The sequence below is a fragment of the Rhinolophus sinicus genome, chromosome 15 (genome assembly GCF_057876585.1).
Source record: "Rhinolophus sinicus isolate RSI-liver-muscle chromosome 15, RSI-T2T, whole genome shotgun sequence".
NCBI classification, from domain to species: Eukaryota; Metazoa; Chordata; class Mammalia; order Chiroptera; family Rhinolophidae; genus Rhinolophus; species Rhinolophus sinicus.
In genome coordinates this window covers 48,477,754-48,501,430 of record NC_142515.1, presented here as the reverse complement: position 1 = coordinate 48,501,430, position 23,677 = coordinate 48,477,754, and the positions used below count along the sequence as shown (strand labels likewise).

Genomic DNA, 23,677 nt, shown 5'->3' with positions numbered 1-23,677 from the left:
GAGATTCGTGGGGGGTGGGGAGGGGAGAGAGCAGAGATTAGGCATTTCCTCCCCTCTGTGTCTCTCAGTGAGGTGACCGTGGGCTGGCTGTGTCCCTGTTCCTCTCCCGGCGAATTCTGTGTGGCTCTTTCTTTCTTTCTGGATTCCAGCAACTGCCCCCTCCCCTCATCCCTTCAGACCTAAGGGTGGCAACAGCTCTGCCATTGTTCATTTTGAGTTATTTCACTCCCCCTGGTGCCACCCTACAGACCCTACTCCTTTGTAAATAAGCCCTTCATAGACACGCCCCCTCAAATTGTTATAATTTGAATACGCCATTGGCTTCTGCTATGGTTTGATGGTTGGTATCCCCCCAAAATTCCTATGTTGAAATCATAGTCCCCAAGAGGGTGGTGGTAGGAGTTGTGGCCTTTGAGAAGTGACTGTGGGATTACTGCCCCTATGAAAGAGGCCCTGGAGAGACCCGTCACCCCTTCCACCATGGAGGACACAGCAAGAAGGCACCATCTATGAACCAGAAAGTAGGCCCACTGAATATGTTGGTACCTTCACCTTGGACTTCCAGCCTCGACATAGGAGGAATAACTGTCTGTTTTCTATAAGCCACCCCGTCCTCTACAGTTTATAGCAGCCTGAATGGACTGAGGCAGCTTCCTACTGGGACCCTGGAAACACCTCATCTATGAGTCCTGGTGGGAAGCAGACCAACCTCCCCAACCCAGCAGCTGAAAATGCCCAATTCTTGCTTCCCCAACCTCTCCTGTAACTAGGAAAGCACATATGGCCAGGTCTGCTTGCTGGTCGGATGCACCTGCCGCAGGTGTGGGGTCCCTTCAGAAGCAGACACTGAGCAGGAGCTGAGTGCACGTAATTTATGTGGGAGGTGATCCCAGGAAACTCGAGTAGGGAAGAGGGGAAGGGAGCCAGGGAAGGGAGGGTGTCCCATGAAAGACCCATTATCTGGAGAGTCACCACTGTGGGCAGCCAGAGCCCACGAAGGACTCGGACCTCAGAGTGCTTGAAGCTGGGCATGGAAGGATCTGGGGATCAATACACAATCTGCCATTGTTCATTGGTTTCGTTTTCTACTCATTTCATTCAGACTTGGCTTCTATTGCTGACAACTACACACGCTGGTTGATGACACCATTCCGTTTTCATTTCCTTCACTGCTTCAACAACACCATGCCCTTTTCCAGCAATTCTCCCACCCCACCCTTGTGGGCCCATGTAGTTAGAACCACCACTCAACTACCCCCAGCGCCTCTCTTGTCCTCCCTAAGGACAAGGAGCACAGAATAGCAGGGAGCAGTCATGGCTCCATTGTGCCACAGACTGAGCACCCTTGGCTCCCTCCAAACACACTTCATGCTGTGAGCCAGTTGGGGCGGGCGGTGAACAGGCCTGCAGAGCCTCTGTCCTCACAAGGCCCGTGTGTGACAGGAGACAGATGCGGGCATGGCGGAATACATGAGGAGTGAGGTGACATTCAGGGTAGGGGTAGGGTAGGGGGTTCGACTGGATTGCTTTTCTCTCATTTTCACACACCCACACACTTGGGGCTGGGGCTAACGGCAGCCTGGTGTGTTTTTTTTAAGCGGTTGCCCCAGTATCTTCATCTCCCTCCAAACATACTTCGTGGTCTGTGGGGTGTGCCCCCAAGCTGCCCCGGGGGCTGTGTCAGTGTCTTTGACCTATGTAAGCCGAGGAGGACCTGAGAAAGGACAGCAGTATGGGGATGAGGCAGGGCCCTAGGGAGGTGCAGGAGCCCCTTGCAGCTTTGAGAGTCTGTGAGTCCTCTACAGTGTTCTTCATTCCCTCATATCTGTCACCAGGCCAGCCATGTCTGCATCCTGACATTGTCCCCTTCTGCCCATAACCCCACCCTGTCCAGCCGGAGTCGCAAACATCTCTTGCTTGGACCAGTCTCCTGTGCCTCCTCACTGATCTCCAGGCTCCTGTCTGCCCCTCCCTGCCTCTCCACCCCACAGCCACAGTGGTGCTAACCTGTGTCCCCTTGGGCCCTGCTCCAAGCCAGCCCCAGCATCTCTGCCCGAGGGCCACGATGCAGCCCACTCTATCTGCCCCATTGAAAGACCACAGAGTTGGGGAAGTGTCTATGCCCCACCCAGCCCAGAAAAGCCTTCAGTGGCCAACGGAGGGGGTGTGTAAATACTCCAGCTCCCTCCCCTCAGGGGGAGTAACTCTAAAGGATACTACTATCCTGGCTCCCAGAGTTCTGGCTAAGCTCCAGTACTCACCGTGTGTACTTGCTTCACAGCACAAGCTTCTTGGCTGTCTCCCTTCCCTGTCTCAATTCCCCACTCCCCTACTGGTATTTTCTGGAATCACCTCCCACATAAACTACCTGCGCAGGAATCCCTGTCTCCAGGTCTGCCTCTGGGGAAACCCGCTGAGAAGCACATTTCACCACATGGTTGCCTTGATTAAATCCTTCATTAATTCCTTGTGGCTCTTAGGCTAAAGCTCAAACCTCCTAATGCGACACACATGCTGGTCTGCTCTCAACTCTGTCACCACTCAGTAAACCCCGTCTCACCGAGCTTATTGGTTCCTCTGTTAGCCATGCTCTCTCTAGCCCTTCACACGCGCTGCCTCCTCTTTCTGGAACTTTTCTCCTCTATCCTAAGTCCTCCTCAGGTTTCAGGCTTCAGCTTCACATACGGCTTTCTCCAGGAAGCCTTCACTGACTTCCAGGTCTAGGGCATGGCCTCCTGTGCCCTGTTGCTATAGTTCTCATTATTTCCCAAGGGCCAAGGCCATTTCTATCTTATTCATAGTTAAATCAATTAGTCCAGCACCTGGCATAAGTGTGATACTTGAAAAATATCGGATGGATGATTAGACGGGTGGATGAATGCATGAAATCCACCAAAGAATCTTCCAGCCTCTGTTCAAACGCTCTTAGAGGCAGAGTCCATTACCTCCAGAGGTACTTGCTCTACATATGGAAGATTCTAACCATGAGACGTTGGTTACACAGAAAACTGCCTCTTTCTATAACGTCCAGCCCTGGCTGTGGCTCAGGTATTCTGTGTATGTAAATCTCTGGTCCCATCTCCGACTTGGTTGGGCAGAGGAACCCCTGGGCGGATTCCAGCCCAGGCAGCCACTGCCCCTCACTCCTCCTGTGTAAGGGCCACACAGGGGCCACACACTGCCCTGGTGGAGGTGGAAGTGGGACTGGGCCGGCCCCCTCCTCTCCATTACTGACCACAGAAACAAGACCCTCTCGTGGAAGGTGAGGAATGCCTCTTTACTCTTTCCTACCCAGACCTCTTATTTCTCAATGGACCCACTCACGCACTGAGTCAGTCCAGCTGGGGCAGCTTTCTCTGGCCACAGCTGATGCTCACTTGGCCTCGGCAGGTTGTGGCCCCAGAAGCACCAGACCCACCATCTTAACCTGCTCATGGACTTCTGCCCCCACCCTCCTCTTCTGCCTGATGAGGTCCTTTCCTGTCAAGACTTCCACAGCCCAGGCAGCCACACACACAGGCAGGGCAGACAGGGTCTGCCTCGCTTTCCACTATTCAGGATGGGGGGTAGGTCTGGTGCAGCTGAGACCAGGTCACAGGTGAGATTCTCATGGGGTGGTTAAGGTTAGTATTGCACAGAGAGAGATCAATACCCCTCCCACACAGAACCCTCAAGAGCAGCCAAGGACGGATGTCCAACCCACAAATGAAATGACCCAACCACACCTTTACCCCAGGCTAGCCATGGAGACCTATCATGTGAAACTTGACTTTGATGTGAGACTGAGCCCCAACCTCAATCAGTTCTCTTAGCACGTTGTAATCACATAAAATTCCCCGTGCAGACCCTAGGGTCCCCAGCTGTGAAACGAGGGGCTAGAACAATGATTTCTGCATCACCTTCCAGCTCAGAGGGGCTGGGCCCGGATTCCACAAGTTGTCAAGTCCCTGGCACTCAGTGGGCATGACCAAATGGACCCGACAGTTCCATCACCCAGAATCTGCTCAGTGGGCGTATCCCAGGAACACCATTTTCCTGATGCTTGAAGAAGCCCCTCTCCATTTGCCTTTCTCTTCCCAAAGGCCCAGATACGCAATCCTGGAGGCCAGAACCAGAACAGCTATTGTTGTTTTGCAGGGTATAATCGGAATTTGTTTACTGTGGGGCTCCAACTGCACTTCTGGGCTCACAGTTCATCTCCACAACAGCTGGTTCCTGGTTTCATTTCAAAAAGGCAGTGACATCAGCTTGCTGGCAGGACACCGACTATTCCCCCTGGGAAATCCAAATTCCCAGTGAGACTCACCAGTCGTGCACTGAGGCTGGCTTCCAGGCGAATGTCTTTGTCTCCCATTCCTCTTTATTCACAGGAATCGTCACCTTTACGACTGGGACTTTCACCCAACGTCCTCTACCCATGGAAGGCAGTAATTAAGTTAGGACATCGTTTCTACCCACCCCGCTCCCTCTCAGGGGTAACGTGGGACTTCACGTGATTTCATTTGGTAAAGCATTTTTCCAAGTGGGAGTAATTGAGAGAGACCTTCCTCCCTTTCCTTGTCTCTTCACTTCCATTGTTTCCTCTCACTAACACCACAAATGAAGTACTCAGAAATAACATTTCTTGAGCGCTTACTGCAGTGTTTTAAGGACGGCACCTGTACGAGTGCATTTCATCTTCCCAGCAACCCTGTGCAGTGGAGGCACTCATGCCCATTTCAGAAATGAGGTATAGCAGACAACTGAGGGTCTTCCCACCTTGGTTCTGAACCTTGTCCACCAGCCCCGCTGTCTGACCCCTGAAGGTCGAGGGTGTACTGTGCACTGTCTCTCCACCATAGGCCTCGCAATCATCTTCAACACAATCCCTACGGTGGCTGACAAGGCCCCACTGTGGGGGGATGCTCTCGGGGGAGCCTCCCCATTGCCCCCTGCCACTCGCTTTAAAAAGGCGATAAAATATACATGGCATAGGACTATCGTTGTAACCACCTGTGAGTGTACCGTTCAGTGTTGTGTAATTACAATACGTTCGCGGTGTGTAATCATCATCCCTGAGATTTTTTCATCACCTCCAACAAAACCTCTGTATCTTTTAAACCACAACTTCCCTGCCATCAGCCTCTGGTAAGGTCTACTCTATTTTCCATCCTTACAAAGTTGCCTATTCTAGATACCTCATATAAGTGGAATCAGATAATATTTATCTTTGGGGTCTGGCTTCTTTCACATAGCATAATGTTTTCAAGGTCCATCCAAGCTGTAGAATGTGTCAGGACTTCATTCCTTTTGTGGCTGCATTGTATTCTGTGGTAAGTATATACCATTTTGCTTACCCGTTCGTTCATCCATTGATAGACATTTGGGTTGTTTCCACCTTTTGGCTATTGTGAATAATGCTGCTATGAACATTGGGGTATCTGGTTGAGTCCCTGCTTTCACTTTTTTTAGATACATACCTAGGAGTGGAATTGCGCGGTTATGTGATAGTTCTGTTTAACCCTTTGAGAAATCATCACACTGTTTGCACAGCCTGCCCTGGCTTCTTAGCTAGCTTCTCTGCCTTGACCTTCCTGTACCCACCTTCCCACTTATCAAATCAGGATTTCAACATGGATCCAGCTCAGCCTTTCAGCATTGGAGAGACCATCTTCACACTCATGGTGACTCCAAGCCTTCCAGGCACCGAGGACCCAGCCCTACCCACCCCTCTGCCCTCCCCTTAGAGATACCCCCCAGCAGTGATCACCAGCCAGTGGGGACATGGAATGGGAAGAAAGCTTAATGGGTGGGCACCTGTTACTGGGCCTCAGGGGTTCTCTTGCCTGGTACACTATCTCATTCTACCTTACTCATCACTGTCTCCATAGTCTCTAGTACAGGCTGAGCCTGGCACATACCCTGTTTCCCCGAAAATAAGACCTAGCCGGACAATCAGCTCGAATGCGTCTTTTGGAGTAAAAATATAAGACCCGGGATTATATTATATTATGTTATACTACATTACATTATATTATACCCGGTCTTATATTAGAGTAAAATAAGACCAGAGCTTATATTAATTTTTGCTCCAAAAGACACTTTAGTGCTGATTGTCTGGACGGCTAGGTCTTATTTTGGGGGGAACATGGTAGTAGGTGCTAATAAACATTGTTGAATGAATGAATGAATGTTAACATGTATTACACACACACACACACACACACACACACACACACACATAGGACTTTGAGTTCATTGAGGGTAGGGGGCCATGGCCTGAATAATGTTCCCACCCAGCCTGCTCTAAAAGGGAAATCACAAACAAGAAAACATTTGTTGGACCAAAGTGAACTAACAATTCGCTTGAGGGGGTGGGGCGGGCAATGAGACGGAGGGGGGGAGAGAATGAGCACTGGAGCCAGGCTCCTGAGAAAGGTGGCTAAGAATTGCTGAGGCTGAGCTGGAGGGAAAGCTCCTGGCTCTTCCCTCCTCACTTTCCTCTTGCCCAGGCGCAGCCCCCCACGACTCCTCGCCCTACCCCAGAGAGGCCAACTGCACCCCAACTCTTCCCCTTTTACCTCGAAACAATTTGAGACCCACAGCACAGGAGCCCGTATGTTCAGAGGAAGGGACTTCTGCCCAGAGCCAGCCTCAGTACCCCTTCTCTCAGGCACAGGTGCAGAAGAGGCACAAACTCATAAGTGTCAAGGTGAAGATGGGACTTCGCTTTATGAACCATTTCTTAAGTGCCGACTGTGGGATAGGCCCTGTATAAATACGCATTCTTTCATTTAATCCTCCTAAGAGCCCCACTTTACAGATGAGGGACCAGGCTAAGAAAGGTTTGAGAACTTGCCCAAAGTACCCCAGCTGCTTAGTGCTGGGAAAGGTGAGATGTGAACCAGGGGTTCTGCTGCCAATGTCCCGGGTGTGTGTCCTCCTCCTGCTTCCTGCCCACACCCTCCTCCCCAGTCTGTCTTCCCTGTTGTCCATCCTTCAGCTACCGCAGGCCTGAGGTGGTGCCCAAGTGCCCAAGTCACTCCTCTCCTTCCAGCCAGGGCAGAGGGCTCTCCTTAGGGCCCTTCCTTCTCTCTGGCTCCCCACTCCCTCCACCCTGGTCCAGTTTGCACTGTACATTCTTAGCCTACGCTGGGCATGCCCCTTTGTTCTCGTCCGCATTTGGAAATGACTCCCACAAGTTGCACATAGCTTTCCAGAGGCTAAAATGAGGAGTACACTTGGTTCCCCTCTCTGAGGCACTCACTGAACCACACCCGAGCTCCTATGCCCATCCTCTGAACCAGAAGAAGGTGGGGAAAGCTGGATTGGGAATTCCAGGGAACGTGAAGGAAAAGGAGGGTGCATGAGTTTACTGAGCCCCGTTCTGTGTCAGGCTGCGGGCTGAGCACACTGACCCTCCTCTCTGTCATTCTAACCCATCAGCTGGCAGGTACGGAGCCCACAGGCACAGCAGGAGAGGAGCTTGCTCAGACTGGCCCAGAAGGCCCTAACACTTAGCAGAGCAGCCCCTCCTTTCCGTTCCCAAGGGCCCTGGCCTCCCCTAGGAGGCCAACAGCTGGTGGAGACAGCTCAGGGGAGGGGCCCCCGCCCGGCCCTTACACAGCAAGCTAGGCAGAGGGGAAATAGAAAAGCCTGTGTTTAAGCTGGAGCCACTGCCTAAACATAAGCATCTGTTTATGATTTCAAAAACAAAACAAAAATACGGTTTGCTGAGCCAATTCCCAGGGCACACGAGATGGCAGGGAATTCTATAACTTTGTTAAGAACACAAACGGCTTCCAAGCCCTTTGGAAACCATTGAAATGTGCTTATTAAGCAAACTGTGCAAATTAGTTTGTAAACCATGAGTAACCCCTCCGCGATTCTTATCTGCTCCTTTCAGCAGGTGCCACAGAGACCTCAGCTGGGTCCTCCAGTAGCTTATTCTTGGCTATCATCTGTAGTGTATGTGAAAATAACACTAGGGCTTTCCTTAAAAAAGGTCAATGATTTAGCTGTTCTGGTCATTTCTTCCCTAATTATGTCCCCCAACTATTTCTAAAAAGCATTTGTTTATTGTCTTTGTTGCATCAACAAAACTGGGCAAAAGGGCCCTAATTGGTACCATCTGGAGTGAACAGCACCCCAGGGCTTTCCCAGAAAACATGTGTGTGGTGGGTTACGCCCTGACGTGCTAAGTGACCTCGAGCAAATGGCTTCCCCTGGAAGTCCCCAGTCTTTCATGTGTTACTTGGCCCTTCCAGGTCTGACAATTAAGTTCGAGAACTTGTTGCAACAATGTTATAACTTTTTTGATATCAGGGGGATTATTCGTTATGAATTTGTACCAACTGGACAAACAGTTAACCAAGTTTACTATTTGGAAGTGCTGAAAAGGCTGCATGAAAAAGTTAGACGACCTGGACTTTTCGCCAACAATTCATGGCTCTTGCATCACGACAATGTACCAGCTCACACAGCACTGTCTGTGAGGGAGTTTTTAGCCAGTAAACAAATAACTATTGGAACACCCTCCCTACTCACCTGATCAGGTCCCCAATGACTTCTTTCTTTAGCTGAAGATAAAGGAAATATTGAAAGGAAGACATTTGATGACATTCAGGACATCAAGGGTAATACAATGACAGCTCTGATGGCCATTCCAGAAAAAGTTCCAAAATTGCTTTGAAGGGTGGACTAGGTGTTGGCATCAGTGCATAGTTTCCCAAGGGGAGTACTTCAAAGGTGACCTTAGTGATATTCAGCAATGAGGTCTGTAGCACTTTTTCTAGGATGAGTTCGTGAACTGAATTGTCTGACCTCGTACTAAGTCAGGGGTTCAGATCACATGTGCACCCACGTGTGGGACAGGACCTAACGTGGAAGCACCTACAAACATGTTGGCTCAGCAGCACTGAAAAGGGGCCCTGCCCCTGGGTGGACTCCTCTCCTGACATGTTTTGAGAACATGATATAAAATCTGTATCCTCCCCTGAGAGAAGTATATAAACCGCTGGGGAATTCTGCCCATTCTCAAACAGGGTGTTCAGGGCAGGAGAACATCATCAACTCCATTTTTGAGATGAAGAAACGGAGGCTGGGAGGGCTGAAGGAATTTGTCAGGCACATATTAGATGCACAATAGTATCTGTTCATTCAAGAAATACGGAGACTCTCCTGTGAGTGGAGTCCCAGGGATACAAGAAAAACCCCCTCCGCAGCCTGTGGCTCTGGTCTGCTGCTCTCACCTCCCCACCAGGAGATGTGCTTCTGCAGTGACGAACTTTCTTCCTTGGCAAACCTTCCCTGGAAAGTGTCTATATACAGCGGGGATCCTGCCTGTCCTCAGCTGAGCAGAGAGTGGGCCCAGCAGGGAGAATGTCAGCCAGTACACTGATGGGGGAACCCCAGGCAGGAGGGACATAGGTCTGTCGGAATGCAACCGCCTAGGGCAGAAGGGAGGGGTGGAGGGACCCAGGCCACCCAAAAGGAATGGGGTCATCTTGCACGGCCACAGGCCCTCCACCGGTGTTTTCATAGACCCCACAACCCTCCCTCCCCCACAATCTGAGACCCACTGCACGGGTCATATCCCCCACCCAGGTCTGCCCTCACACACACACACACACACACACACACACACACACACACACACAGGCCTTCCCTTCCAACTGGGTAGGAGGCAGCAGGTGACTTTGGCCATTCAGAGTCTACATTCTTCAGATTCTCTCCCAAAACGCTTAGGAGAAAATTTAGCCAACAGACATTGACATTTCCTCCCCTCGTGAAACACATAAACACACCTGAGTTTATTTCCATCTTGCAAGCCCAGGAAGTGACCACTGACCACCCCCCCCAGCCCCGCATTTGCCTTGGTGGAAATGCCACACAGGGATCCAACAAAACCCACACCAGGCCACCCAGCAGGCGCCTTTAGGGAGAACTCTGCAAGTTCCTGACACGAGCCCGAAGCAGCTGCTTCTCCAGGTAGCGCAAGACTTCCAAAGACAGGTCCACATGGACATTTTCAGTCGCAGGCAAAGTGAGCAAAATAAGAACAAGTGTGGCATGTGTTGGAGGGACTTCATCTGATTTGAAGGCCTATCACTTTTTCCCCCCAGAGAATTTGTCCTTCTTGATTTGCAGGGCTTAAACCGTCCTTTTATGATATGATAGTGTTAGGATGGTGGTTAATTTCTTTTTAATGGTCTTACTTTGCAAAAATTTGCATCCTAATATTCTTTTGAAAATTCTGTTTATCTCTGCAATCAAAATGTTTGGGGAACCACTAGAGAACACAAAAGGGAGGCTCCCCACCCACTTTGAGGGGGTCACAGCTTTTGTATTTGTTTTGAGAACATGATATAAACTCTGTATCCTCTCCTGAGAGAAGTATATAAACACAATTTCACATGCAACTTCAAGCCTCTGATGCCCATGGACCCCTCAGCTAGGAAGAAAAAAGAAGGGCTCCATTAACACATGCCTGAGAGGCACCCACAGGCCCAGAGAGGTTCTTAGGAAATGTGGTTTCTCTGGGTTAGTGGGTGGTACCAATCCAGATGCTTAGATGCATCTGGAGAGGGAGAGGAAAGAAAGAGCACTGAACAGGGAGTCAGCACGCTGGCTCCGCCCTTGGCCCCTCCAGTCTCAGATCCCCCATCAGCTAAGGGAAGAGGTTGGGTGAGGTGAAGTACAAGCTCCCTTTAGGGATCGTATTCCAGTAGTGAATGAATTTCCAGTAATGAATACCATATTCCAGTAGTAAAATCCATTAGTAAGAAAAGATTTGCCAAAGGCGCATTCATTCATTCTTTCAAAAAATATTTCTTATACCTGCTGGTTGCCAGGTCCTGGGACACTCAGAAATGCATAAAACTCAGTCCCCCATAGACTGGAGAAATGCATAGTCTCTAGTCCACGGAGAAGGCCCAGGTGCAACGTCAGCTGCGGGGACTTGGTTTAGAGGGCAGTTTGAGGATGTGACTCCCAGCCCCCTTAGGGATACAGCGTGACCTTGAACACTCCAGGCTGTAAAACAGAGCCAGAAATCCCTGCCTCACCTGTTTGTGAGGCTTTGGTGAAATAATGGATAAAAATGCCCTGACACAATGACTGGAAACCACCATAGGCATTCCATAAATAAAAATCCGCTTCCTCCTTTCCTAGGAAACACCAAATACTTTGTGGTTATCCATCCGCCAGACACTTGCTGACCACCTGCTGTGCCAGGTCCTTACAGACCCTGGAGGCAAAAAGACAAATCACACACAGCCCTCCCCTTTAAGGAATTCACAAGCTACGGAGAATTCCAGATAAGGAAACAAAACAAGAATGTGGAAAGTGCCTTTGAGAAAAGGGCACAGGAGCCCATGGGTGTTCTCTACACAATGCTTTCGACTTTCCTGTAAGTTTGAAAGTTTCCATAATGGAGCTGTGGGGACAGCATGCTAAGAGAAGTCAGAACCCTTTTTGTGGGCACCTTTCCAGTCCAGGGGCCGCACACTTTTACAGTCCTTAGATGAGGAGACCTGAATCAAGCCAAACCCGGAAGCATGAGGAGGAGGGAGCTAGAGAAAGTAGGGCAGGCACCCCAGGCAGAGGGAAGAAGAGGGGTAAGTTCCGGAAATGTGAGAGAATAGAAGCAGGGCTTCCTGCTTTGTAAAATGAGGATAATAATACGCCTCCCTCCTTGGGCTGTCGTGGGTCTGCTGGAGGTGACGACATATGTGAAGTGCTGGAGAGGGCTATGCTGGTGATTCTGTCTCTCCCTGTCCCTCCCAGCTCCGGAGGCTGGCCCCCGAGACTACATCCCTAGGGTGCCCGTCAGTCAAAGGAAGGTACTGACAGTAGATCAGAGGATGAGGGCAGAGAAATCGGGGTATTTCCACCACCTCCACCAGCCCTGCACCCAGCGATGCTACCTCCACAACTCAGTTCCTGTTGGATGGACCCCCAAGTCCCCTGAAGACACCTGTGGCAGGCTAAGGTAACACTGTGCCATCTCCTTCAGTTCCAGGGGCAGTTACCACTTGCCCCTGAAACTAGCTTCTGGGCACCTCACCATTCCCAGCTGCTTCCCTGAAACCTACCCACACCTCTATAAATGGTCATTTCATTCAAGTCTCTTCACAATCTGAGCTAAGGTCACTGTCCATTCTTTTCCAGGACCCTAATTGCTACAGTGCCTGGCACAGAATGTGAGCTATTTTTATTTTAAAATTATGATTAAACATGTGCTCTAGTTTCCTTTTCCCTACCTAGCCTCCTCAAAATGTCATAAAAAGTATCTATTTTAAAAATTCTATGCCAGTGCTGGAATACGAAAAGGTCAGAAATTGTGAGGAATCCCTGAAAGACAGAAGGCCAATGGGATGCGAGGGGTAGGGGAGATCACGACCCCCACGCCATGCAGGTAAATGCGTGTGTGAAAGGAGGGACCAGCTTCAAGAAGCTTCCAGCTCGGAGATGCCAAGCCTGGGCCACCACCAGGCTAGGTCGGAACACTCCAGCAGAGGCAGGTGGAGAGTTTGGCTCTCCCAGCGCTCCCTCAGTAGCCCAGGCCAAGTCAGGTTAGCAGTAGAGTCTGCCACAGGTGGGACACTTAGGGCAGCAACCCAGGGCTGATACATACCTAGCAGCGGGGGTGGGGGGGGGTGGGGGGGGGGTGAACCATTGTCCAGAGGGGCAGCCACTCGCACACATGGCCAGCATGTCTCTTACTTCCCCCACAGTTGCCAGTTAAGGCTGCACTAAACCGACACAGCTTACAAACAGCATCACCTGAAATCTCAAGACAAAGATAAGCACACAACCAAACATCACCAACCACTGAGAAAAACAACATGGAAACAGCACCAAACTCAATAAAAAGAACTAACATCTGGGGTGGCCGGTTAGCTCAGTTGGTGAGAGCATAGAACTAATAACACCAAGGTTGCCAACTCAATCCCTGCATGGGCCATGTGAGCTGTGCCCTCCTTAAAAAAAAAAGAAAGAAAGAAATTTAAAAAAAAAAAGAACTAACATCTAAGGAAACAGAGCTAACTGAACAAGCCTTCACGTAAGAATAATTAATATCTTCGGAGAGATGAGGCATATTCAACCCTTTAAAAATGAATTGGAAATCTTAAAAATTAAAAATATGACCTGTTTTGTGAGGATGGGGGGGGGGGGGTCCTGTACCCTCCTATTAGAATGGCAAAAGTTCAAAAGACTGATAACACCAAGCATTGGTAAAGATGTGGCGGCACCAGAACATTCCTACACTGCCGGTGGGGATGAAACAATTTGGAAAACAGTTTGCCAGTTTCTTAAAAAGTTAAACATGCACCTGCTATATGAGTCAGCCATCTCCTCCTAGAGAAATGAAAGTATCTGTCTATACAAAGACTCACAATAGTTTTATTCGTAACAGCCAAAAACTGGAAACCACCCAAATATCCAACCACAATTTGGGTTAACCAACTAAGGTGCATCTACAAATGGAATATTACTCAGCAATAAAAAGGAATGGAACAATTGATGTACATTAAACACAGATGATTTTAAAATAATTCTGCTGAATGAAAGAAGCCAGACAAAAAGGAGTACATACTGATGATTCCATTTCTATAAAACCCTAGAAAATGCAAGCCACTCTCTGGTGACAGAAAGCAGATTAATCGTTGTCTAGTGAGAGAGATGGCACAGGGAAGCCCAGGAAGGAGGAATGACAAAGGGACAGGATGAAACATCTGGAGTTGATGGATATGTTCATTATCTTATCTATTAGAATTTCACAGGTTTATATACATATGTCAAGCTTATCAAAGTATATACTTTCATTATGTGCAGTTTATTGTATATCAATTATACCTCATTAAATTTGTTTTTAAAAACCTCATGGAACTGTATAAAAGGTTTGTATTGGAAAAGAAGTGTTAAAATAAACAGTATTTTTCTCATCCAGTTTTTCAGTATGTTGGGTTATATAGAGTACCTCCAAGTGAAAGAGGAAGAGATCATGAGGTGTGATCAAAAAATACGGTGAATGTTTAAATTTCTTTAAAAAATGTATTACAGTAAAAGACGCATTGCCATTAATCCCCCTCAACATACTCCCCCTCACTTCAAACACACTTATACCATGTTTTTGCCACTTTCTGAAGCAGTTCTAGAAGTCCTCTTTCATGAGTGTCTTTAGTTGTGCTTTCGTGGCTGCCACGATGTCCTGAATTGATTGAAAACCTTTTCCTTTTATGGTCATTTTGACTTTGGGGAAGAGCCAGAAGTTGCACGGTGCCAGATCCGGTGAATAGGTGAAGAATGACGACACACTGTAATGTTTTTGACAGATATTGCCGTACTGGAAGCGATGTGTGACACAGAGCATTGTCATGATGGAGGATGAAGTAAAGACACTCACAGAAGAGAACTTCTAGAACTGCTTCCGAAAGTGGCAAGAACGATGGGATAAGTGTGTTTGAAGTGAGAGGAGTATTTTGAGGGGGACTAATGGGCAATGTGTCCTTTATTGTAATAAACTTTTTTATTTAAACACTCACCATATCTTTTGATCACACCTCATAATTAGTAGTCATTTGACAAATCTTAGTAAATTTGGAGAGACGTCTTTTTCAAAAAATGAGAGAGTTAATGACTCCATTACCCAGGTAATAAATCTTTTTGCAATTCAGGCGTTTTCCAATTCTCTGCTTATAACAAAATTGCAGGAGTACCTAATTAAATTGGCATTAAATTTTAATGTCGTAATGAGAGATCATGATGTGATTTTTGGCATATTACTCAGAAGAGTTTCATAGAATCAAGTGACATTACTCTAGCAAAACTTTACCCCCCATCTACTAGTTTATCTGAATACAAATTCTCGATGTCCACATTTATAAGAATGAAAATGTATTACTTGAAAATAACAATAAAATAGAAAAACTTGTAAATGTCACCAAGAAAAATATGTAAGATATTCATAAACATTAAAATTGAGAAAGGAGACAATTACTGATGAAGACAAGGCTTTTAAATATTTAGGAGAATAATACAAATGATTTTACATTAATATGTTTGACATTAATATGTGTGTTATTCTGGGAAAATGTTGGTATTTTACCAAAATTGACCCAAGGAAAACAACGAATCCAGAAAAGACTAATAAACATAGAATAAACAAGAAAATGCACGCAAGATTCATCTCTAAAAAATACCAGCCCAATTTTAAGAGGTCTATAAAACCTTCAAGGAACAGATAATACAGGAATTATATGAACTGTTCCAAAATGTTGAAAAAAATAGAAAGCTACCTAACACATTTATAAGGCTATCACCACTTGTTAACAAGAACACTAAATGGATAATATAAGAAAAAACAACAACACTTATAAACATAGATGCAAAAATCCTTTTAAAATATTAAGAATTCAAACTCAGCAAAAATAAAACACCACGACCAACTAACATTTACTTAGGAATACAGGATTATTCAACATTGAAAGATCTGTTAATGTACTTTTCAATGTTAACATTTTTTAAAATCTGACTGTCTCAATAGATGCCAAGAAAACATTTTAAAATTTAAAATCTATTCAAGACTTTAAAATTAGCAAACCAGGAATAAAAGAAAATTTCTTCAACATGATAAAGTGTTTCTATTTGGAACCTAGATCAAGAATTACATTAGTGAAATATTAGAAATAGTCCCATTAAATTCAGAAAGCAGCACAGATTATCATTATTCCAAACATTATACAGGAGAATCTTATTGTATAAGACAAGAAAAATACTAATTATAAATATCAAAAGGAAATTAAACAGTTATTATTTTCAGATAATATGATCATCTACACCCCAAATCTGAGAAAATTAAAAAAAAAAAAGCTATTAGAAATTTTAAGTTTAGGAATGTAACCAAGTTTAAGCAAAAAAAAATTATTTTCTACATTGGCAATAATCAATCAGAAACTGTAATAGAAAAAAATTCATAATTGTAAACACTTAAAAAGCCATTAATAAACTCAATGAGAAATAGGCAAGGCTTATTAGAAGAGTATTAATAATTTTTATTGAAAGACACAAAAGGAACCTATTCCTTAATAGGAAAACAATATTGTAAAAGAGTCAATTCTCCCTGTGTCAGCCAATAAATTAAATGTAATCCCAATCAAAATATCAATGGAATTTTAAAATAAAACTTGACATGTTGACTCAAATTCATTTGGAAATAAAAGTAGGAAATGAAAGAAGGGAGGGTGGAAGGAAGGAAGGAAGGAAGGAAGGAAGGAAGGAAGGAAATGAGAGAACTTGAAAAGATGAATGGAAGAGAATAAAGAATACAGATATAGATTATGATGCCTATGCAGTGAGAGAAAACACAATCCAACTCACTTAAGCACAAGGGGAATTAATTGGCTTGTTAATTAAAAGTTCATGGGGATTAGGGCTCCTTGGCTCTCAGCATGTGACGCAGGAACTCAGTCAACCTCTCTCAGCTCAATTCCATTGGCCTTCACGTTTGTTTTCTCCTCCAAACTGTGTGATAACTATAGCCACTTCCAGCCTCTCCCTTTAAGTTCAACAAGAGTAGTTAAGACTTCTGGTCACTCAGGCAAGTGCCCAGGATGAGGTCTGATTGGGCCTAATTAGCCAGCTGAGTCCCATGCCCAGCCCTGAGTCAATTGCAGTACTTAGGACAATGAGATGGGCACTTTGGCTCAAGCCGTTGTCCCTGTTCCTCCACAGGATGGAAAGCCAGAGATGGTTACTGGAAGAGGAACGGATGCTAGGAGCAGTGACAACCACATGTCCACTCTATGGACCCATGTATACATGGGGACCTAATGTACAAAGAAGTCTGTAGTTAAGGAGTTCGATAAATAATGTGGGGCCAACTGGATCCTCACTGGGAAAGAAAAAATGAATTATATTCTCTACCGCATGTCATTCACACACAAAAAAATATTCCAGGTGAATTAAAGCACTAAACATAAAAGTCAAGATTGCACAGATATTCAAAGAAAACACAGGAAAAAGGTATGTAAGCTTGGGTAGGGAAGATCTGCTTACACAAGACATAAAAATAGAAAATGCATCAATTTGACTTCGTAACTTACAACTTCACGATGACAAAATACACTCTAAAAAAGTGACGAGATAAACTGGGAGAAAGAATTGGCTATATAGCTGTCTATCTGTACCTATAAATGAAACAGATTGTATTAAAAATGTATGCTTATTAATTAAAGACAACCCAGTAGAAAAATAAGCAAATACATGAGAGAAAACCCAAATGGCCAAAAAAACATGAAAAGATGTTCCATCTCCTTAGTAATAGGGAAAGTCATATTAAGATAAAAATAAAAGTTTTTTGTTTCTTTTTATCAGATTGGCAAAAATTAAAGACTGGTGACCTCAAACATTGGGGTGGGAATGGGGAAATGGGTGTTTTCATAAACTAGTGCTGTTTAATTACGCCCAGAAGATGGCCTCATTTAGTTCAAAGAAAGAATGAAAATTACTTTTCGCCAGCTTAGACCCACTGTCACATAGGGTTTGTTGATGGGTGAGGTGGGTGGATGGTAGGAAAAGGAAAGAATAAACTAAGAGGAACTGCAAAGTGAAACTTAAAAGGCCCATGTCATAGATAATCTATCAGCATGACTCATAGGAAACAAGCATTTCTTGTGGGTGTTGAGGGGAACCTCTTTAAAGAGCATGAGGGTTTGAACAGCAAGTCCGAGAACCACAAGACCTTGAGGGATGATGTTCAAAGTAGTCATGCTTTCCCCTCACCCCCTCCCCAGCTAGGGCACTTTTCCAGAAGAACTGACATTTCTCTCCCCCCTCATGGAAAATGTTAGAGAGGATTCCAGTACTCAAAGCTGGCTCCAGCATCCACCTCTGAAATGAGCAATGGCTTGGAATCACTCTCTGGGCCTCAGTGTCCCCATCTGTAAATGGGAATCATAATACTTTGTAGTATTGTTAGAGTTTTGGATGCGATGATGACTGTAAAACAAAGCCAAGTCTGACAAAGTAAGTACTCTAATAAAGAACATAATAAAATAAGCAAAGGTCATTGATCTGGTAAGGGAACAGCTGCAGTGTAGACTGATGTCGCAGAGGAACGGAGAGGACAGGCTCTCAGGGAACGTGTGTCTGATATTTTAAAGCGAACAGTAATGCAACATATGAAAAATAAAATGTTACCATATTTGCAAATCAATAAAGAAAAGACAAACACCCCAAAGAAAAAGTCATACAATCATAAAAGAGAAAATATAAATGGCCAATAAACAAAAAAATTGCAGCCCTCACTGTTACTCTGTTTCCTCGAAAATAAGACCTAGCCGGACAATCAGCTCTAATGTGTCTTTTGGAGCAAAAATTAATATAAGACCAGGTATTATATTATATTATATTATATTATATTATATTATATTATATTATATTATATTACACCCAGTCTTATACTATTTATATAAACCTGGTCTTATATTATAGTAAAATAATACCGGGTCTTATATTAATTTTTGCTCCAAAAGACGTATTAGAGCTGATTGTCCAGCTAGGTCTTATTTTCAGGGAAACACAGCAGTCTAAAAGAAATATCAAATTAAACAAGTATGAGATTCTATTATATTTTGAACCACCAAACTGGCAAGAATTTTTTAAAAAATATAATAGGCAGTCTGGCAGCAGTTGGGAAACAGTGTACTCATTAATTGTTTGAGACTGTGAAATAGGACATGTCTGCAGAACAAATAAAGGTGCATCTCAAAAATCTTTAAAATGGGCATTCTCTTTATTTAGGAAATAATCTGGGGTTTGCACCACCAAACGCAGATGTGAAGGCATCGCCCCAGCTCACTATAAACTTCCCTCCACTGTCCGCCGCATTTCCTACCCTCATGTCCACAGGGAAGGTTGAGAAACAATTTCCTGCCCCTCTGGCCACAGTCCACAGGATCAATGGCCCCTGCACGTGAGACAGGTCAGGGAAGTGCAGGAGACAGAAAGACGACTTCCTCTGGCTAGAACTGGAACACAGGAAGTTGGAAACCGGGGTGGTTCTTTTCCCCAAGCAGTGTCGGAGAAGGTTGACCTTCACCAGAAAAAAGGACACGACAGCTGCCCAGAGAGACAGATGCAAAAATGAGGGTGTGTCGTGCAGGTCCTCAGAACGGCAGACAAGATGGCATTAGAGGTGCAGATTTATTTGGGGAGCCTTCTGTGAAGGGTAAACGAGGAAGCAGGAGGCAGGAAGGGCCTTTGGGCCATGGTATGAGTTGACTCCGGGAAAGGAGAGCAGGAAGAGGCCCACACGGCCTGCGGCTCTGAGGAACTCTTGGCAGACCAACAGCAAAGCCCATGCAAGACTGCTGGATGGAGGAGCACTGGGTGGGCGGAAACCACCAGGCTCTCATGGCCCTAGGAGCCTCACCGAGCTCAGTCCTTGTGTGGGAGCAGCCTGAGTGAGGAGAGTGCGGGAGGGAAGCAAGGCCTTGGCAGGTGTTGGATCGGAAGGCAGCAGCTGGAGGTTGTGCTACTTGCTCTCCGCAGCAGGTTCTCCTGAAGGGAGAGCAGAGCCGTGCACCCCCATGGATGCCACAGAGGGCTTCTGGGTTCCCTGGACAGTCTTCCAGGTCCCAATTCTGGTCTTCCCCAGGCCCTGCTGCATGCCTGCCAAGGCTCCCAAGACATCCTGCCACTGACTCTAGTTTTACAATCCCCTTATTCGCTTACGGTAGCTGGGGCTGTTTTCAGGAATATGTAATCCCAGGAGTTCCATTCCCTGCACAAAGATTTGTGTTTGATGATGTCCTCTGAGGTAATGTTGATAAATTTTAACATTAAAAATAACCCACACGTAAGGTTGTATATCTTGACAGGGTTTTAGGTGACACAGATGTATGCATTTGTAAAAATTCATCAAATGGTACACTTAAGATTTGTGTGTTTTTTGGACAAGATGTGTGGGTGAGTGGGGTACTATCCCCACGCGCTTGGAGACACTTTGCAAAGTTGGTTAAAACTGATGGTGTGCTTACTACGTGGCAGGTGCTGTTCTAAAGTTTGACACATAATCACTCACTAATCAGAGGTTTCCGGTGCCGTAGACCACAGGAGCTACTGAAATGTGAGCCAGTACTGACCATGTCACTGCTACCTGCCCTCCACAGGCTGGAGCAGGCTGGGGAGCTTGGGGGACATACCTGTGAACTTACACCCATTCCTGCGTAGCCCATCTCAGACCCCCTCACCCCAGACAGAGAAGTGAGAACCGCCATAGCCACTCACACACACAGCCTGGTGCACACACTTCCTCACTTGAATTAAGAAACCACGGGAAGCATTCTAGGACTCGGCTGTGCTGAGAAATAACCCGGAGAGGCCTTCCCTCCCAGTCTGGGGAGATAACCAACTCTAGTGCAGTGGAGGCTCTGGAGTCTATTCTGACCATCCCTAGCTGACCTCCTAACTACATCCCACAGGGCCTTGTTCTTCTAATCCTGGAAGCGCTTGGTAGAAGCCTGAGGCCAGTGGTCTCTCGGTCTCCCTCTCCCCACTGCCTTTTTTCATACCAATCTCAATACAAGAGTGTTCAAACATCTAGGGGCCTGACGGGGCCAAAGGTGCCTGTGGGGCGGGGAGGGATGAGAGGAGGAAACAGAGACTGAGGTCCCTTCATAGCTACTGAAATTCCACATTGTTTCATTTCCCTAGATATAGCAGTCCTTCACATGTTAGTGTGAATTAGCCTGTTATGATGCTTTCTTTCAGGAGGGGCTCAGTATAACAGCCCTGAGAATCCTGAGTTGCAGATGTGAGGAAGAAGAGAGATGTCTGGAAAAAGCCACCTTCTCTAAGAACAGAGAGTGCTAAGGAGAGGTGTTCTGGACTCACCCTTCCCACCTACACTTACTCTGAAGGAATAGGGATCCCAGCTTGCATCTATTAATGCCTGCCCCACACTAAAGACAATCAGCAGCCAGGTGCACTTTACATTTAGCTGTTTTTAATGCTCAAAAGCTCTGTACAAAAAAAAAGAAAGATCACAAATGAATCCTCACAACACCCCTGCGAGGTAGGTAGGCAAGTATTATTCTCCCATTTTACAGATGGTAAAACTGAGGCAGAGAGGTGACGTGACTGGCCAGTGATTCCAGCACAGTTGAAAGTCGGGGTTGACTTTCAACACAAAGTCTACCTCCAGTTCAGCCCCGATCTCTGACCCCTCACCTAGACTTCGTCTGCAAAGAAATTAAAACTTTTTAACACATGCAAAAATAATAAAAATGAGAACAACAAATGTGAAAAGGTAGTGAGCAGACATACAGTAGTTTTGCAAAAGAATTTAGCCAAGATAGTCAAATCGTTTCCAATACTAGGTAGCTATGAACAACTTTAGCCTCTTCTCCCCTCTTCAAATATGACCACGGACACATCCACCTGTTTTTCCATAGAAGTGCATGCGCCAGGGAGCCAAAGAGAAGCCTCCCTGGCCCCAACGGGCCAACCCAGGTGGACTGCCTCCCCACTGTTCAGCCCCTGGGTTTCAGCAGACCCCAGTCCCCAGAGGAAGAGCTGCAAGGCTCAACTCAACACCGCCTGCTTCTTCTGCCTCTTCCAAGCAGCTTTCCCACTGTCTGGACAGAGCAGAGCCTGGAGGCCTCTAACTCAGCAGCATGTAACCCCTTCTGTTCCCACTGGTGGGCAGCTCAATGGTCCTCAGTAAGGATGGTCTGGAATCCAGGTGACCCTCACGCCATCCTTAGCCCACTTTCACACACTCCACTGTTCACTCAGGCCCAGGGCCATCTTGGGCTGGTGGGCAGGGAGGAGGTACAGAGGGACCCCCAGCTGGGAGCTTTGCCTTCCTCAGCACCCCCCACCTGGGCTCCCAGGCAAATGGAGCTGGCCTCTTCCACAGGGATGCATCCACCTTCTGGGAGCTGTTTCTTCCCCTGAGAGGGGCTCCCTGATTTTTCCAGCTCCTTAGAAAACTCCAGTCCCACCAGCCCCAGAGGAGAGGCGAGGGGAAAGGAAGGCGAGTTAGAGCCTCCGTGGGACCTACCAGACCATGTGGTCATCCTTCTTGAAGTCTCCAGGCTGGAGATGGGGCATGAAAGGCAAAGAAACTGGGTACAGATGACTTTAAAGTAACAAAGCCACCCAGAGTGCTGTCCACCCCCCAGGGAGGCAGAAGCCCTAGGTACTAGTCAGGTCACTAAGGTAGAAAAGCCAAGAGGGAGAGCAGAGACAGAAAGAAAGAGAAGGAAACCAAAATGGGCTGGTTGCTGGGCACCAGGGACTTGCCAGGCTGCTCTGAGAGGGGATCAGAAGGAGAGGATGGAAGCAGAAGTGGCAAGTAGCTTTGCCGGCAACTTGGGAAATGAGCTCCTTGGAGGGCTGATGCCAGCGCTGTCTGCAAGGCGTACATACCCGGCCTTCTTGGAGGCTGGCCACATGCCTGTCATTTACAAGGTACGACTGTGTATGAATCGTCCTATAAAAAGCTCTCTCAAAAATGGGGTCTCCATCCAACCCCAAGTTTCTCTGGGAAGCTGGGGGACCATTTCCTCAGAGCCACTTCAGTGAAGAGCACCTTGGGTGCCCCCAGCCTTCGTGGCGCCCTGCGGCAAGGGGCAGGGGCAGGGCGAGTACATCCTACAGGAAGTCCCCAGCCGTGAAGGGCTCCAGGCTGTGGCTCTGCTCCTGCCACCGGCAGCGCAGCCTTGAGAAGGGCTTGTCCTCCACACTCTCGAGCTCGGGGAAGCCCAGCTGGTTGAGGATCTCATAGACTCCAGCCTTTGATGCCACCTGCGGAGGACAGCAGAGATGGGGGCAGCATTCCAGGGGAGGGAGGGTGTCATTTGGGTCACCCTGCCCCCCCTCATGCCATCATCTTTCCCTCACTGGGCTCCAAAGCGCTCAGCACTGCCTCCTACCAGCTCAGCAACCTGAACAAGTTTGCATTTTAACTGCTGTGAACTGCTCTGAGCTTCAGTGTCCTTACACGGGGTTACCAGTCTCTCCCGCCCAGGACCACACTAGAGGGCTACACAAGCAGCGAAAGCCCTCAGCAGATGGAGAGCTGCACGGAAGGCCAAGCACACCCTGTGCTGTGTAGCCCTGACACTCCTACAGGGACCCTCAGGAGCGCAGGGAAGGGCATTATAGCTGGGGCCCGCAGGGAGGGCTGAGGCAGGCAGTGGGGACCCCGGAGCCAGCCAGAGCCCTTTGGCTGTGAGTTCCAGCTATGGGCCTCCCCTCCACAGGTCAGCGGGGGCCTCCGTGGACACCCTCCAGGAAGCCCTGTTGTTGCCCAGTGGCCTGGGCTCTGCCGCTAGACGCAAACCGTTCAACAAGCAGCCCCCTTCTCACCTCGCCATCCTGTGGGGGGGGGGGAGGACACAGGATCCACTCAGAACAAAAGTCCCGGGGCAACCCTCACCAGCACATGCCACTCATCGCCAGGAGAGAGGGGCCCTGAGGCTGGAGCCCACACCCCTAAATGGACCAGCAGTTCTCCCCTTTCTTGACCTCCCCCAACACCCACCACCCAGGTTCAGCTCCCCCCCAGCCCGTGGCTCCCGAATTCCACTCTCCAAGCACAACTGCAGCAGGAAAGTCCTCAGTCCCACCACCTCCACCCTACCAGGGGCTCAAAGAGGAAGCGAAGGCCAGGCCTGCTCAGAGG

At 47.3% G+C, this 23,677-nt stretch overlaps 1 protein-coding gene across 5 annotated transcripts in view; it reads right to left on the bottom strand.

The window, feature by feature from the left end:
* Positions 1 to 20,972: 20,972 nt before the first annotated feature.
* Positions 20,973 to 23,677, bottom strand: part of PALD1 (phosphatase domain containing paladin 1) — a 72,949-nt gene continuing 70,244 nt past the window's right edge. For all 5 annotated transcript variants that reach the window (XM_074339548.2, XM_074339546.2, XM_074339545.2 and 2 more), the window contains one exon: positions 20,973 to 22,797. In XM_074339548.2, coding sequence (XP_074195649.2) covers positions 22,645 to 22,797 — 153 coding nt within the window. In that variant the 3' untranslated portion in view covers positions 20,973 to 22,644. The remainder of the gene's footprint in view (positions 22,798 to 23,677) is intronic.